At 35.2% G+C, this 16094-nt stretch overlaps 1 protein-coding gene across 1 annotated transcript in view; it reads left to right on the forward strand.

Moving 5' to 3' along the window:
- LOC6650673 (headcase protein) overlaps positions 1-16094 on the forward strand; it is an 89982-nt gene that overhangs the window by 35411 nt on the left and 38477 nt on the right. The window contains exon 2 of the mRNA XM_023180186.2: positions 2950-3046. Within this exon, the coding sequence (XP_023035954.1) occupies positions 2950-3046 (97 nt within the window). The remainder of the gene's footprint in view (positions 1-2949; positions 3047-16094) is intronic.

Consider the following 16094-nt stretch of genomic DNA (forward strand, 5'->3'; position numbering starts at 1 on the left):
TTGCAACAGCAACAGCAACACAATGCCTTTTATACCATATAAAAGCAATCAGTTCGAATAACATTTATGGATCATTTGCTCTTAGCCCAGCCAGCCAGCTGCAAAATCAAAAAGAAATTTTTACGAAAAAAAATAAATAATAAACCAAACCAAACCAAAACCAAAACGAAAACGAAACGAACAAAAACGAAAGTTTATGGTCAAAATAATTTCGCATGCGCTTCGAAATGTGGTTAACAAAATAATATATTAAAGCAATTTCAATTGGGTTCCCATGTCGTATGAGTAATCCATTTTGCCAAAGGCCAAGGGTCAGGCTCTTGTTCTCTTAATTTTTATAGCTCTGTGAGTCAAATGACTCAGTAGGTAAATTCATATCTTCTTGAATTGTGTATGTGTGTGATCTTATCGCAGCCTAATTAAGTTTTCGACAATATTTTTAGCAACTTATATCAGTTGTGACCAACAATAGAATCTTTGAATTTCTACAGCATGAGTCTAAAAACAATAAATCACTTTATAGCAGGAAATAGCAAAATGAGATCTAATCTGTTTTAGGCTTCAACTCTTTATCACCTCTTTTGAAAAAACGATGTAATAGTAACTAAAAAAGTAGACATCCCTCTAATTCTCTATATTACTGTGATGAATAATTCTAGCTCTATATTTATCAGGCATTAATTGCTTATTATAACTATTAGCTAATACATTTATCACATGAGGACGCATTTCCCATTGCATATATGAAGATAAGCCATTTTTTTCTTCATTTTATATAATGAAATTTTCATAATATATATTAAAGCTGCACCTAGTACTTTAAAATTCAATAGAAATAAATGTAAATAACTTCTAGAACTTTATTTTCAATTGCCTTTATCCTTTGTCGTGTTTGTTTTTCCCTAGTTTATAGGCTTTCCTTTGTACTTCAATCCATTTTGGAGATCATCCTCAGGGTCTTGTGTCTTTTCTGAGGTGGTGAATTGATGGAAATTTATTAGTTTACTAAGTTACTAAGTTTGATAAAAATTAAGAAAAAGAAGCTATCTATCTCTCCCACGCAACATCCTATCATAACATCTAAAAATTTATATATGTTTAAAAATACAATAAGCTCTACAAATAGAAAACTCAAGCAAAGTAATGCGATGACTATATCATCATTGTTGAAGTGTTATACAAAAGATCGTCCATATATAGTATAGATAGTGTAAGCGTATAGAATTTCGATCGACACGGCTTGGTGCTATAATTTCATTTTCCGTCTTTATAATTTAGTTGTATGTATTTTGCAATTGTTTCTACCGATTACCCCAGTCCGCAAGTTACTCACAGTGGTGATGACTAATACTAAAAAAGTACACAGAGTCAGAAAGAGAAAGAGAGAGAGTTGGAGAGAGAGAGAGCTAGCAAGACACTTAGTCTGCTTTTTGTTTATGTTATATAATCAGAAAAAACACGAAAACCGCACGACAGCGCGGAGGTGTAAACAGAATGAAATGTTATAAAATTTTTATGACAAAAAGAGGAAGAGAGACAAGTAAACCAAAAATAAAACAATACTAAATAAAAATTGTCAACTAAAAACAAAAATACAAAGATAAGACCGGCCCAACAAACCGGCAAAAATGCATTTATTTATAAATTTCAACTGATAAAACATAGCAAAAAAGAAAAAAAAACACAAAACCAATGCAGAGATTGCCCATTAAAAACAAATATTAGTATTAAACCATCTCCTAAAATTAATTTATATCTGATCAATCACATTTATGTCAGTTAAAAGAAACATTTTGATGGGCGTGTCAAAAAATTGTGGGCTGGTCTAGAGGGTATCAATTGTTACTTGACTTTTAGTTAGTTTCTAGTTCTCCCACAGCCTTTTGATAAGACAGAGGCGAATGAGAGTCGGCGAGTGCATGAGAGCGAAAGAGTGAGAAAAGGCGAATTAAAAATTTAAACACAAAAACACATAAAACAATAAAAATATCTATTCAATGTCAAGGTCAGAGAGACAGCTTGAACAAAAAAAAAAGAAAGAAAAAAACAACAAATTTTGAGCGACTGTTTGCTTTATTTTTTTTTTGTAGTTTATTTTTTCTTTTTTACATTTTTGACGTTTTTTGCTCATTCGAAATTTGTTGTTTTTGTTTTATAAATTTTTTTTTTTGCACAATTTGTTATTGTTGTTGTTGTTGGAGCTTTTTATTGGGCATTGTTGATAACTTTATTTGCTTTGGTAATATATTCTCAACACCCCGTGCCAGAATATATGTATATAGAGAAAGGGGGAGAGCTTTGGGGAAATGTAAGAGGGTTCAACATGGGAAGAATCAACAAGAACTCAGCTGGAGGAATTAAATTAAATTTTATTTGTTTAAATTTTATCATTTCGTTTTCTGTTTTGAGTCATTTTGTTTGCCTTTTGCTTTCAAGTATTTTACACACTTTTTTCTCTCTCTCTCTCTTTGTCTCTCTGTTTTGACTTTTATCTAGCAAAAAAAAGGGGGAGAGAAATAAGTAAAATCAAAAATGACGCAAGTAAAAAATATTAATAAACAAAAACAAAAAATATTTCATGCAATTTTCTCTTTTACGAGTATATGTATGTAAAAGTCACGTAATGAATATATACTTACCAGTATATAGAGCTAAAGCTATATGCATTGACAGGGTAATGTTTTATCAGGATAGAGTGGGAGAGAGAGAGAGAGAAAGAGAGATGCACACAGAGAAAAGAGAAGAAGTCTCAATGCAATTTCCGTTGACTTTGCCAGCTGTCATGCGATACGATATGCAAAGTTGACAAAAAATCCCACAACTGTCATAGAATATCTATTTTTTATCTAATATAAATGCATTTATATTTCTATTTATACACAATGTACTTATATATTTTACACGTATTTCTTATATTTATATTTCAATATTCTTATCTATATATTACAGCTCCACTTCTGGTTGTAATGGCATCTTTTCGCGTCGCTTGGATTTCTCATCATTCAATTTGCTGCCAAAGACTCGTTTGAATTCTTATCAAGTTAAGGTAAGTTAATAGACAGAAAATCTTAACTCTTTGATACTGATGAATTGAATTGATGGCCTAGGCTGTATTGATAGTGAGGCAAATACATAGATTCATCATAGTTTATAGTTATTGCAATTCCATTCACTATTTCCTCACAACACATTCAACTTATTCTCATTCACAAATGTTAATGTTTTGTTTTTGCTGTGCCATGAATTCTTGGAAATTGAAAACTGAATATTGCCAGGAAATTTTTTGCAAACTTGGCTGGCAATTGGATATGCTATGCTCTGCATATTATTATTATTATTATTATTATTATGATTGTTGTTCTCATTGTTGTTGTTGATCAACAACAACATTTTTGCTATATGCAAATAGCATCGCAAAGCATCAGTTCATTTCCAGCTGGATTGCTTTAAGATGCTTTTCCAGAAGGCAAAACAGAAACCAAAGATTTATTCCGAAAACCAAAAATGATTGGTGCAGCTTTTTTTTTCCTCCTTCTGTGTTTTGTGTTTTTCTTATTTCGGAAAATGTCACATGAGCCAGAGATGGCAATAGAATGCTATGCTTTTCCACAAACACACACACACACAGTGTGTGTGTGTGTTGTTGTGTAATAACAAAATACTCATTTCGATATTATGTAAGATCAGTTTTTATATAACAATCATTTAAGAACAATTTACCTTAAAAGCGCTTTAGAATCAAAAACCTGTTTCAAATCATTTGTGTGGGTTGATAGCTTAAACTGAATCTAATCAGTGAAATTAAATTTCTTATTAGAAAATATTTAAATTGATTTTTAACATAAATTGTTATTAATGTATAATAATAATGCAGTTAGCTGGAAATGAATGTTCAAATTGTGAATAGCTATATATAGACTACAAATCTAGAATCGAGTATAAGCTTAGACTAGACCTTTATAATTCTGAATAATTTAACATTAATAACCTTAACAATATGGTTAAATATTTAACTGTAAAAGAAAGAATATTGTTTTCGAATAAACTTCTATGAAAATGAGTTCGTTCTCTAATGGTTTTCTGTGATATGTTCAATGTTTTGTAGAGTTTGTTTATGAATATATTTTTCAATAAGTTGAATTTTCTTTTGTTTATTTATTTGTTGAATTGCCAACGCCAGCAACTTTTAACCCCAACTGACTGTGAGACTGTATGGCTCCCTCTATTTCTCTGTGTGCTTTAAACATTTTTGCTCAATTTCAATTTCCATATCAAATTTAAAGCTGCCCATTCAGCATTCATTCAGATCGGATGGTAGATTTCACATTGTTATGATTATGCTGCGGTTTTGTTGCTATTATTGTTTGATATTGATATTAGAGTAGAGATATATGTTGGCCATAGTTTTGATTGTTGTTGTTGCGGTTATTTCGAGCGGCTATTGAACTGAGTGTGGAGTGGAGTGAAAAGAAGCATATACAGAGCCATAGACGGCTCCCCCTCTGCCCCTGTTGGCGGTTCAAGTGGCAATTAGCGAACGCAATCAGGCAAAGTTTTACGTTTTGTGGTTTTTTTTTTAATCCTCTACCTTTAGATGCCTTCAGTTCCTCTAACTTGTTCTCTGTGGGCCTTGGCCATGACCCGTGCCAAAGCAAGTCCTAGTTGGACTTGAAACTCATGAAATCATAAAGAGTTTCCATACATTTCATAGATGATGATGCAGATAGAAACACACAGAGAGAGAAATAGAGGGGAGAGAGTGATAGAGCTAGCCAAGTTAGAGAGTTTTGCTTTGAATATTTCATAAGTAAGCAGACAGAATGGCGGCTATGGCATTCTCTCAGGACCCACAAAATACAATACAATAACAGAAAATGCATTCAAAAGATAATATTAAGTGGAAAATGTGACTGCAGAAATATCTTTATCTCTATATATTCTGTGGCTACCTGCGCAATGTGAGAGTGCTTTGAATATGTTGGAAGCTGGGAATCCTTTCTCTCCCCCTTCTGTCTACATGGAGCAGCAGCCGCAATGGATAAGTAGTAGAGTGAATTTCATTCGCATTGTCTGTAGCCAAATATTGGTATTTGTTGTTGCTCTTATTCTTCTTTTGTTTTTCTTATATATTTTGTAAACTTTACAATTCAATTTTGCTTTCTTTCTTCTCTTGTTTTTGTTGTGTGTGTGTGTGTGCTTTTAGATTTTTTTTTCGTTTTTTTTGGCAGTCTGCCGCTTTTGGCATGCATTTCGAATTGCATTTTGTATTGGAATTTATAAATATTTAATGCTATTCAAAATGCCATGCAATCGTCTAGCACCAGAAGCGGTTCGTTCCGATTTGTTTAAAGTGCTTTTGCTGCTTCCAAGATTAGTTTAAAGCCTTGGCAAGAAAACTTTTTACAGTTCTCACAGCATGACTAGCCCGACTAAAATGGGAGAGGTTGGTGGTTGGTGGAGGAGTCAGGCAAAACTTGCGCTAGACAATTTTTTTTTGGACAAGTTGGCAGCTTAAAGTTTGCGGCCGAAATGACTTCAGGTTCCAGTTACAATTGCACTTGAAGTTGGAGTGGGAAGCGCGAGAAAAATGAAACTTTTACGAGGATACCAAGAGGATATAGAGGGATACACCTTTTTGGCCACTGCACTGATTGCATTCCCAGGCCATAGCCCAGTAAGCCAGAATTGGACAAAATTAATATAAAACGAGAGGCAAAATAGAAAGAAGAAAAAGACAAATCGTTAACTTAGAATATGAAAAGTTTGAAATAAGTTTTAAATTACTTTGTAAGAAAAGTTCGATAGACAGAAAATAGAACGAAACAAATGCTGGCGGCGGCCTATTAGCCAAAAGATAAATTGAGTGCAAGCAAACCTTTATCTAGTATAAAAATAGTTTCAAGAATTATTTGGAAATGTTTGCAATTTATTACCAAATTTAATAGATGAGTTTCGCATATAAATTTTTCCATTTAATGCTATTTCTATTAATAAAATATTTAAAAGTATTTTTGTTGTTCCTATTTAGACTTATTTCTTTTATAATCTGGCATATCCTTTCCAAAATTCAATCAATCGTGTTGTGTTTACTTTTTTTCTTAATTCATTAAATATTTTCTGCAAATTTTTGAGAACAAAACAGTTTCTCGACTTTTAATCCTTAAACGCATTTGCTGTAAGGATTAAACCGGTTTGTGATTCGTCGTTATAATTAACAGCAAGTCAACTTGTTAATCATTAAGCAATTCTTTTTTTGTGTTTGACTCAAGTCCCTAAAGGGTTGTTGTTTGCTGATTTTTTAATCAGCATATCATTGACTGACCTCCCCCCCGCCACCAGCCCTTACCTAATCCTAAGGCTCTGTGTATATCATCATCAGCTGTCAACATTTTGTTGTTGCTCAAGGGAAAAGAAATAATCAGCTATAATTATAATTAACAAAAGTCGAAAAAGCATGAAGAGAAAAGCAGTTGAATTACTTTTTTTTTTGTTCTGGGTAGTTTTACGCTTGTTTTCCCTAGCTACTTTTGCCCTTTGTTGGCACATCTGCTAATTGTTGTTGCCGGATTTCTTAATCCTTCTATCTGTTCTGCTTGAAAGAAGAAGAAGGGGTTCACCAAAAGATCGCAGAATTGCGTCGGTTTTTTTTTGTTTGTTGGTTTTTATATGCCAATCAATCTTTGTCCACAAAGAAAAAGCAATAAAACGAATGAGAGGGAGAGAGAGGCAGAGAGAGAAAGAAGAAAAATGCAAAGTTTAAACATGAAAAATAAGTTGAAATGATTGATGAGAAATGTTGTTCTTCTGCCACACACATGTGTCTTAAATTGGAGCTGAAATTTGAATAGCTTGTACATACATATATTCTATATAAATGTTGTCTCTCGACAAATGTTGCTGAATTTTTATTTGTTCTTTAAAAAAAGAGCTTAACCTAGAGGAGACAGCCAACCCTTCCCCCCACATTCCCCATCCTGCCAAATGTTTCATCTCCAAGCATTTCCGCAACGCCATGAAAAAGCTTGAGTACTTGCCTGCCTGCCTCTTGGCACTATCCAACTGTGCAAATTTTCCAAGACTTTTCTGGTGTCAGAAGAAACTTGCTCAGCGGGGCGTGGGCAGACAGCCAACCAGACAGACAGACATTCAAACGAATAGACAGTTTTTGGTTTAGTTTTTCTTTGCTTTTCGCGCCATGGTTAACTGACATGCCATTTTCAGACACCATTCTCTCTAACTCTCTGCGTCTCTCAGAGCTGGTGACACTTTAGAGATTGATTGCTGTACTTTTTTTCATCCTGCTGGTCCGCCAAGTGTCAGCAACTGCATAAAATGTGAAAAATTGTAACCAAAAATCAAGAAAACACTTGGTTTTTTTTTTTTGCTCATATGGACTATGGAAATGTCTTTCCTGGTAGGCGCCAAGTGAGCGAGAATAATTTATACCACAAACCAAATTTGATTTGTGCAAAACGTTGAAACTGACAAAAGTGGTTCCAAAATATGTGGACAAAAAAAAGCAGCACTAGACAGAGCGAGAGATATATAGTAAATCCATATGGAAATTTCCTATGTAGTTGCAGCAAATATATACGAAAAACTGAACCATAGATTTTACTATATAATGGAGGTTCATACTTAACAGTTTCCCTTTTTGGATCCGTTCAGCTTCTGATTTGTTTTTGAAATTTTGTAAAAAATGTCTGGCAAAATTTATAAGCCTATTATTTTTGGTAGATAGTTAAATTTAATTGATTAATAATGAATTTATGCACAAGTTCTAGCCACTCACCTAGACGAGAAGGTGGAGAAGGTACAAAAATTATGCCCAAGGGCCGACAAAAGTTGGCCGAAAGTTCCTTGTTGTTGTTGGTATTGTTCGATGTTTGTTGATGATGGTTGTTGAATGTTGTTTTCTGTCTGGGGAAGAGAGAGATCTCCTCTTCCATTCAAGCATCCCTCTCATCTTCTCCTCTGGGCCAGGCAGCTGGGAGTGATGTGCGTCGCTTGGTTGCCTTAAACATGACATTTATTGTAACTGTCTTTGCCCCTGCCACTGCAACGTGCTTCTATTGTTGTTGTTGTTGTTGTCATTTTAAACATTTGATATGCATTGTGATGCGACTGTGTGTGTCTGTATGTGTGTTTTGTGTGTATGTGTGTGTGTGTGTGTGTGTATGTGGCAGACGGCGCCAACAGCATTTCAAGCGATGCAGTCATTGTCAGGGCAACATGTTGCAGACATTACTTGCTGTTGTTGTTGTTGTTGTTGCTATTTGCATTACTCTTGCAACAGACAGACAGAGAGACAGACAGACAGACGGACAATATCCATCTCTTCACTATATGACTTCCTACTCATCCCCCTCTTACTCTCTTGGCTTGGTTATCTTATCAACATTCATTGTCATTTATTTCAATTTTGTGCGCCTTTCCTGGCACAAATTGCTCTCTGCACATCTTTCTCTCAAGTGGCATCAACTAAAAATGAATAATTATCCATTTGTTTTCGCTGGCTTTCGCTTAATTAAGTTGGCCCAAGGCGGAAAATGTACTACATACATATAAAGTTTAAATTTATATGTAAAAGTTTTCATAAAAGTTGGTTCAATGACCAGATTATGTCCTTTTTTTTTTGGTTGGTAAATGACATTTTGGTGAAAATTTAATTTCAATTTTGTTTCATCAAAGTTATGGCGGTATTGTGCCTCTATCATCCTTCTTCGTCCTGTCTAGGTAGATGAATATATATATTTATTTGGGTTTTGCCATCGGGATAATGTTCTCCTTGTCTGTCCCCCGCTTACATAGGCAGGCGGACAGACATTTGACTGACAGACTGGCTGACTGACTGACTAAGAAAACAGTCATTTAGAGTGAATACCAGTCAGCTTGCGACATTGAAATGTTGTTGAACTTTTGCGTTTGCCTCCGACTCAAAACTGTCAACTCAAGAGCAAGCCAGCTTCGTTATGTACATACATATATATATATATATATATATATACAATTTCAATCTTCTGCCTCTGGCTATGCATTTCATATTGATATTTACTTAATAACATCGATTAGCCGTTGACAGGCTAATACCTGAGTAAGCACAATGGGCTTAACAACCACAAATTCTTGGCAAAAATTTGAAATTTGAACCAACGAAAGTGAGAGTGAGAAAGAGAACGAATTTACTATACAAAATAATTGAATCTTGTTAAAAACAAAGTCTAATATATAGAAGTTACGAGTTTTTCAACTGCTAGAAACAGAATAGAACAGAAACTTAGACCTTTATATATTATTTAGCTTTGAACATAATTTGCCATAGTTGCTTTAAAGATCATGAAGTTCTAGGGATCAACAATTTACAACTTAAACTGTTTATTTCAAATGAGTTTTCTGTTTAGTTGCTTTTAAGAAAGTTTGGGACTTTAGATTTTTGCTTTATAGTGTAAAGTACTTCCCCCAAAATGTTAATGGAAATATTTCGACTTTAACTAGGTTTTGTTTATTCACTTACTTATTTTCTTATATAAATCTTTCTCCCTCAATGCTCTCCCATTATCCTAAGGTACTAACAATTATCCTTGATATTATGCATCTTTATCCCATTGTATTGGTAAGATGTGCTAATTATAACAACAAAAGTAAAGAGGAGGCGCGCATTAAACAAATTAAAAATGCATTGACTTTTGATGTTAACGAGTACTTCAATGTACATACACACACACTCAAGCAAGAGTGTGTCTCTGTGTGTGTGTATGTGTGTCGATCAATAATGTATTTAACCTAAAAATCACAGCAAAAGTAAAACCGAAAAGGCACTTCAAAGTCTACCCACACGTCCGGAATGAAGCGTAATTTGCATTAACAGCCACAGCCATCACAGAGAGCAGTCAGTATTAACAATTAAACATTTGTTTACAACAAAAAACAATAATAACAAACTGAGCCATAAACACAATCAACGCCAGTTTTATTTTTGGTTGATCTTCAATTTATAAAATCCCCCCGATTCTAGACGCAAAAATTCATTCCCCAACACACACCCACATTATAGCCCAGCCTCAGAATCAGCCCCACTCAGCAGCAAAAAGTTTTCGTCTCGTTGGCAATTTTTTTTTGTTTTTTTATGATTTTATTTAGATTTATCGCATACATATGCAAAACAAAAGCAAGGCTTTGTTTAACAATAACCTCAGTTGCCTCCACCCCCCACCAAACTCTTCCACAAGCCTCAAGTAAAGTAATAGGCGGGGGCGACACAAGCGGAGGTTTAATTATACAAAAATAACAACAATATCATATGCTTAAAATGCAGCAAGGTTGAGTTTTAATACGATTTTTAGCAGCTTCCAAAAGACAACAAATTGACATGTTTTAAAACCTTTTTATTTTTGTTTTTTTAGCTGTCATAAATTGAATTGAGATTAAATTGTGTTTTTGTTTGTTTGTTTGTGTGTGTATAGAGAGTAGAGGGAGTAAAACAACAATAAAAACAGTTAACAAATTGTATATATTAAAGCCTAATTTGGAGCCATAGAGATCAGCTGTAAAAGCTAGATCTAAAAATATTTGTAAACCTGTTTTTCATCACAAAATAAACTGTAAACAAAATTAAAAGTAAGAGAAATCCATTAATTAAAGTTTTTCCATTTATGACTATGCTGAAAAATGATTCTTATTTCAATTTTTTCCCACAAATAATTTGCCATTATTAATGAATGATTTTACAGCAATTTACGCAAATATTTTGCGCATTCTTTGCCAATTTTTGTTTAAAAAAAAAAACTTTTATCTGCAATATTCGTTCTTATTGTTTTCTTGCAAATTTTTCACGCATTTTTCGCTCTTACGGGCAAGTTAATTGAAATTTTTAAGGCCAAGCCCTTGCCGTGAATATTGTTGCAGCTGCTGTGCCATCGAATCCCAGTGAACCGAAACGTTTTGCAATTCCTTTTGGCCTGTCCCCCCCATTCAGTTAACGCTTCATTTGCTATAGTTGAGAGAGAGAGAAAGAGAGAGCAAAAATGCATGCATTAATGAATGAAAAGCAACAACATTTCGACTATAAAATAATGTATTTTTTCACAAATTTATTTATATGTTTATTTGGTATTTATTTATTGCAATTATTTCACAAACATTTGCCGGCAACTCAAGAGAGAAGACAAGTCAACAAACTTGCAATTGAAAAGACGAGTCGTCTCCCCATGTTGCATGACAGATGACTGACATAATGTGCATTTCCAATGATGATGATAATGATAATAATGATGCTGATGTTGATGATAAAGATCATCTCAAGTGTCATTTGATCAAAATGATGATGATCACGATGGTGATGATCATGATAGTGCCATATATAGTAGTTAGTCTGTGAATTTGGCCTAATTGCTTTTTACAATTTCAATCAAGAATAAAAGAGAAGCACACAAAGTTTATTGAAAATTATTGTAATTTCAGACTGTCTGTCTATCTGTCTGTCTGTCGCGGCTGTCTGTGTGTGTCTGAACAGGCTTGAAAGATTTATGTACATTTTTTTCTGGTTGCAAACATTTTAATTAAATCGATGCGATGACATAATTTTTGCTTAGCCCACCCTCAAGACTTAAGATGAGAGGGAAAGAGAGATACACACCTACGACAAGTTTAGTTGTTGTCCCCTTGTTGAAAACTCAATGAAAACTCACCCACTCCTCCTCCATCTCCATCTCCATTACGTAGTCCAGTCCACTTATTCAGTTCGAGTTTGAGTTTGAGTATAGTAAGTAATAAATCTGATTAATGGGCAAATAATTTTCAAACTCGGCCGCATTTCGCAAATATCTTGTATATATACAATATATATTTTTAGCTACATAGTTTCGTTTTATGTTTTTCTTGTGATTTATTTATGTTTCTGTTTCAGTTGCTGCTATTATTGTTGTTGTTGTTGTTACTGATGTGTGTGTGTGTGTGTGTGTGTCTTTTGGTGTTTTAATTGTTGATGATGTCAACAGATATAGAAACACAAATATCACAATAACAACAAAAGAAATCAATTAAAATTGTTGTCTATGTCATTTCATATGCCACCTAGTCATAGATCAATCTTTTGCTTTACAAAAATTTTCAAAGATTAATGGCCAAACTAAAGCAAAATCGTTAGCAAAATCAGCACACAATATATATGAATAGCCTTCGATGTTGGATTTAATTTAAGGTGTTAATCAATGGATCAGCAAAATTCTAATAAATTGCATAAAATTTCTTTAGAATTGGTAATTCTACTTGTTTGCTGCTCGTTTTCTCTCTCCCTTTTTCTGCCATTTTATCCAATCATCATTTTACTTCCACTTTTGGTCATTCATTTCCCCCAAATGCCCAAGACAGGAAGCAGCAGCCAGCAGTCTATGTCAGACCATTCCACCAAACGAGTTCTGTTCTGAATTCTGTCTGAAGATGTGGCCAAGTCATTTGAGTCGTTAACAGTCTGGTCGAGTCATCAAAAAGGAAGCAAGCTGCACATTATTAACTTTGCTTGCAACACACACACAAAAAAAAAAAACAAAAAAAACAAAAAAATATTGAAGAAAAATATAAACTTTTTATGTTCCTTTTTGCTCTATAGAATTTTTTGTTCCTTCCTGCCTGTCTTTCTCTACTTGTTTGTGTGTGTGTGTAATGAAAGGACATTACTTTCGTATATATGTACTTTAATTACCAAGCAATCATTCATCATCCACATGTGTCCAGTTTTAATGTAGACATATAAAGCTGATTAGAATAAGCATAATGGACCATGTTTTTGCCATTCTAACAGTAATCCTTGACAATTGTTGAGCTTGAACTGGCTTTATTTTTATATATACAAGTATATATAAAACTAATCCTACTTAGATAGAACAAGCTCTAGAGCGAAGAGTAACAAGCTGCTTTTAGTCAATGCAATGAGCTTTATGGACAATTTATATGCATTTTGCCTTTAGCATTCAGCAGCAGCAGCAGCAGCAGCACTAGCAAAATCATCATCATCATCATTTTCATTTTCGTTGTTGTCCTGGTCCTGGTCTCGCTTCTGGTCTTTATCCCTGCCATCGATGCACAAAATTACCAATTTCTGGCTATAAAATCGAAAAAAGAACAAGTTGATGCCATTATGCCAGACAATGTTTGCTTTTGGTACACTGAAAGAAAGCAGGATGAGCAAATTGTCATTAAAGACACATGGATTTGGTAGATTATGTTGCATAGCTGAGCTCAGGGATTCTTTTAGATTGCCTTTTTCAATTAGTTTAGGCACATTTGAAAGAAAGAAAAAAGAAGGAAATTTTCTTGCTGAATGAATGACATATTAATTTAGGTTACTCTTGGAAAAAAAAAAGAGGAGAAACATTAAACTTTGATGAGCCCAGTTATCTGTATTCGCTGTCTACAAAGTTGCCAATTAGGCGAAACTTTTTAATAACAGCAGCTGGTAACACACAGAGCACAGATTTGGCAGCAGCAGCAGCAGCAGCAAGTCCAATTCCACTTTCACATTGAACGGGAGGGGACCAGTCGTTGTCGATGGATGTCGTCCATTCCAGCCATTCAGTCAGCCACTGACCCCGTTCAATTGAGCAATTGTGTTTGTGTTTGCGATGGACGTTTTGGTTGGTTTTTTTTATTTTGCGCACCGTTGACTCTCTGTCGCAACACCTGTCAGCCTGATGTGCCTGCTGGAAATGCGCTTTGAACCTGAAAAAACCAATCAATTTTATGACAAAAGCCTCAAACACCTCGCACTCACTCCTTTGTCTTTGGTTCTTCTCTCGCACACTCTCTGTTTCGCGAAATTTAAATATCAAATATTTACAGAAACTGCCTGCCACTTTTATTGCCAGGACTCCAAGAGTACAGCTATTTATTGTCTACAGCAATAGAAGCCAAGAGATGCCCCTTAGTGGCAGGTTCAGACACCTTTATATTAAATTGTGTCTACACAAAAACCAAATGCCATAAAATTTCCACTTAAAGCCAAATGTTTGTGTTGTTCCTACTGTCTCTCACAAAAGTCCACCCTCTCACCCTCGCCTAATCACAGATTTTCCCACGCATATATACCGAAAAGCTTCGGTCTTTTTGAATAATACATATATATAGATATATACACAAATGCGTCAGACATTTTTCCTTTTTATTATTTTATGTGGAAGGAGGCGGCCTGATGGGGGAACCCGCAGGGGCCAAAAGTCTGCGTGCCGCACATTTGGCAAATAACTCCCAGTAGAGTGAGGAAAGGAGCAGAAAGAAAGAGAGAGAGAGAGATAGAGTGTGTGTGTAAGAGGTGCAAGGACAAGGTCAAAGCACCCAATGTCGAGATGAATAGGCTTTTGCGCACGCCTTCAAGTATGCAGCAGTTTATTAACATCTTTGCTCGAAATGTCCCTACGCAACATAAACATATACAAAAAGGAACACACACACACACAGCTAAACAAGCAAAGTCAAGGCGAAGGCCAGGAATACACACTGCTGCTGCGCCTACGCAGGAGCATGTGCAAGGACAAATACGAGGAGAGACCTCGGCAAGGGGCATAGACTTCACGGCCAGGGCCATTGTCACGGCCATGGCCATGAGAGCATACAAAATGCCGGCCGGCCGGCCTCGTCCTTGTAACTCGGAGCTTTTTTCCAATGCGCCTGCGTTAAATCTGTTGTAGGCTCTCTCTCTCTCTCAACTGTAGGGACTCGGGTTTAATGGCCTTTGCAGCCGTATAGATATTTTTTGGCTGCAATACGTTTTTAGGTTCGCCGCATGCTTTGCTCTTGCTGCTGCTGCTGCTGCTGGAAAAATTGAGAAAGTTTTGCGCCTCCTACAAAATCCCCCAATGACTAATGTCCTGACTAATGGCGTGCCGCCAGGCGGCCGACTTCAGCGTCAGCATCGGCATCGGCATCGGCTTTGGCGTCGCCTAACTTATTCTGACTTGGGCCTGGCCTATCCTTGTCTATTTTGGTAATACTTTGCTTTTTTATGGCATACTTTATGGCGTTGAAATTGCTACATTTAACATGCCTTTCTCACTCCCCAGTGAGTGTGTGTCTATGTCGTCTGAGAGCTTGGGAAAAGGAGAACCTACAGACGATGGTGAGACATTCGGAAATTCCTGTGAGCTGTTTGAAATTTTTGTAGGCAAACATTTTGATTAACAAAAGGCTTTAGCTAGGCATGTTTTTTTAATGACTATCAAATGAAATGACTCAGAGAAAGCAAGTAGTAGCTACTAAAATTATAATTTCTTTCTATAGATGTTTCAAGAGTTTTACCTATGTATATGCCAAATCTATTAGTAAACGCTTTCAGTTAAATGAAATTTAAGCAATTTTCTTTCCTTTTTTTATCCTTATTATCTGCTGCTTCTATTAGTTGGCAGCAAAGACTTCATTGTTGTAAGTATTATCGGGCATTATTTAATCCCTCATCAAGCATATTGCATTTACTACAATTTGCTTTTTATCTTTCCCTCCTTCTTCGTGTTTGTTTTTTTTTCGCTCTAATGCATCGCTTCGCATCAGAGCAAAAAGCAAAGAAATTGTGGAAAAGACTATAATGATACCCTATCTGATATAGACCATAAAAGTCACACATCAAAGGACTTTTAGATATATTGTTTTAGGTAATCCTGAAAGGCTTTTCAATTGCTTAGCTTTACTTATGGAAATCGAGAATATATAGTCATGCATAGACATTATATACCCCTTTTGCCAACTTTGTTTACAAGGTATAGCATAAAGACTGCACACGCGACATTTTCCCTCCTCGCACTTGTTGTCCCCTATTCCTTCTGCCTCTCTGTTACCACCCTTGCTTCTCCTACTTGTCTTCCTTCTCCTCGAACATTCACCGCTCTTTGTCTGAGCTAGTAATGATTAATGTCAAGTTTTTCGCTTTTATTTTTGCTTTTCCTCCGTTTTGCTGGTTTGCAATTTAGTTTTTCCACTTTATTTTGTGTTTGACTTTTCAGTTTTTCTTTTTCAATGTTTGTGTATTTTCATTGCCGTTGGTTTTTATTTTTTCTCTCATTTTCTTTAGCTTAATGAAAAATTGCAGGCCTTTAGGAGGCGGAGTGAGA

Source organism: Drosophila willistoni, chromosome 3R, assembly GCF_018902025.1.
Source record: "Drosophila willistoni isolate 14030-0811.24 chromosome 3R, UCI_dwil_1.1, whole genome shotgun sequence".
Taxonomy (NCBI): Eukaryota; Metazoa; Arthropoda; class Insecta; order Diptera; family Drosophilidae; genus Drosophila; species Drosophila willistoni.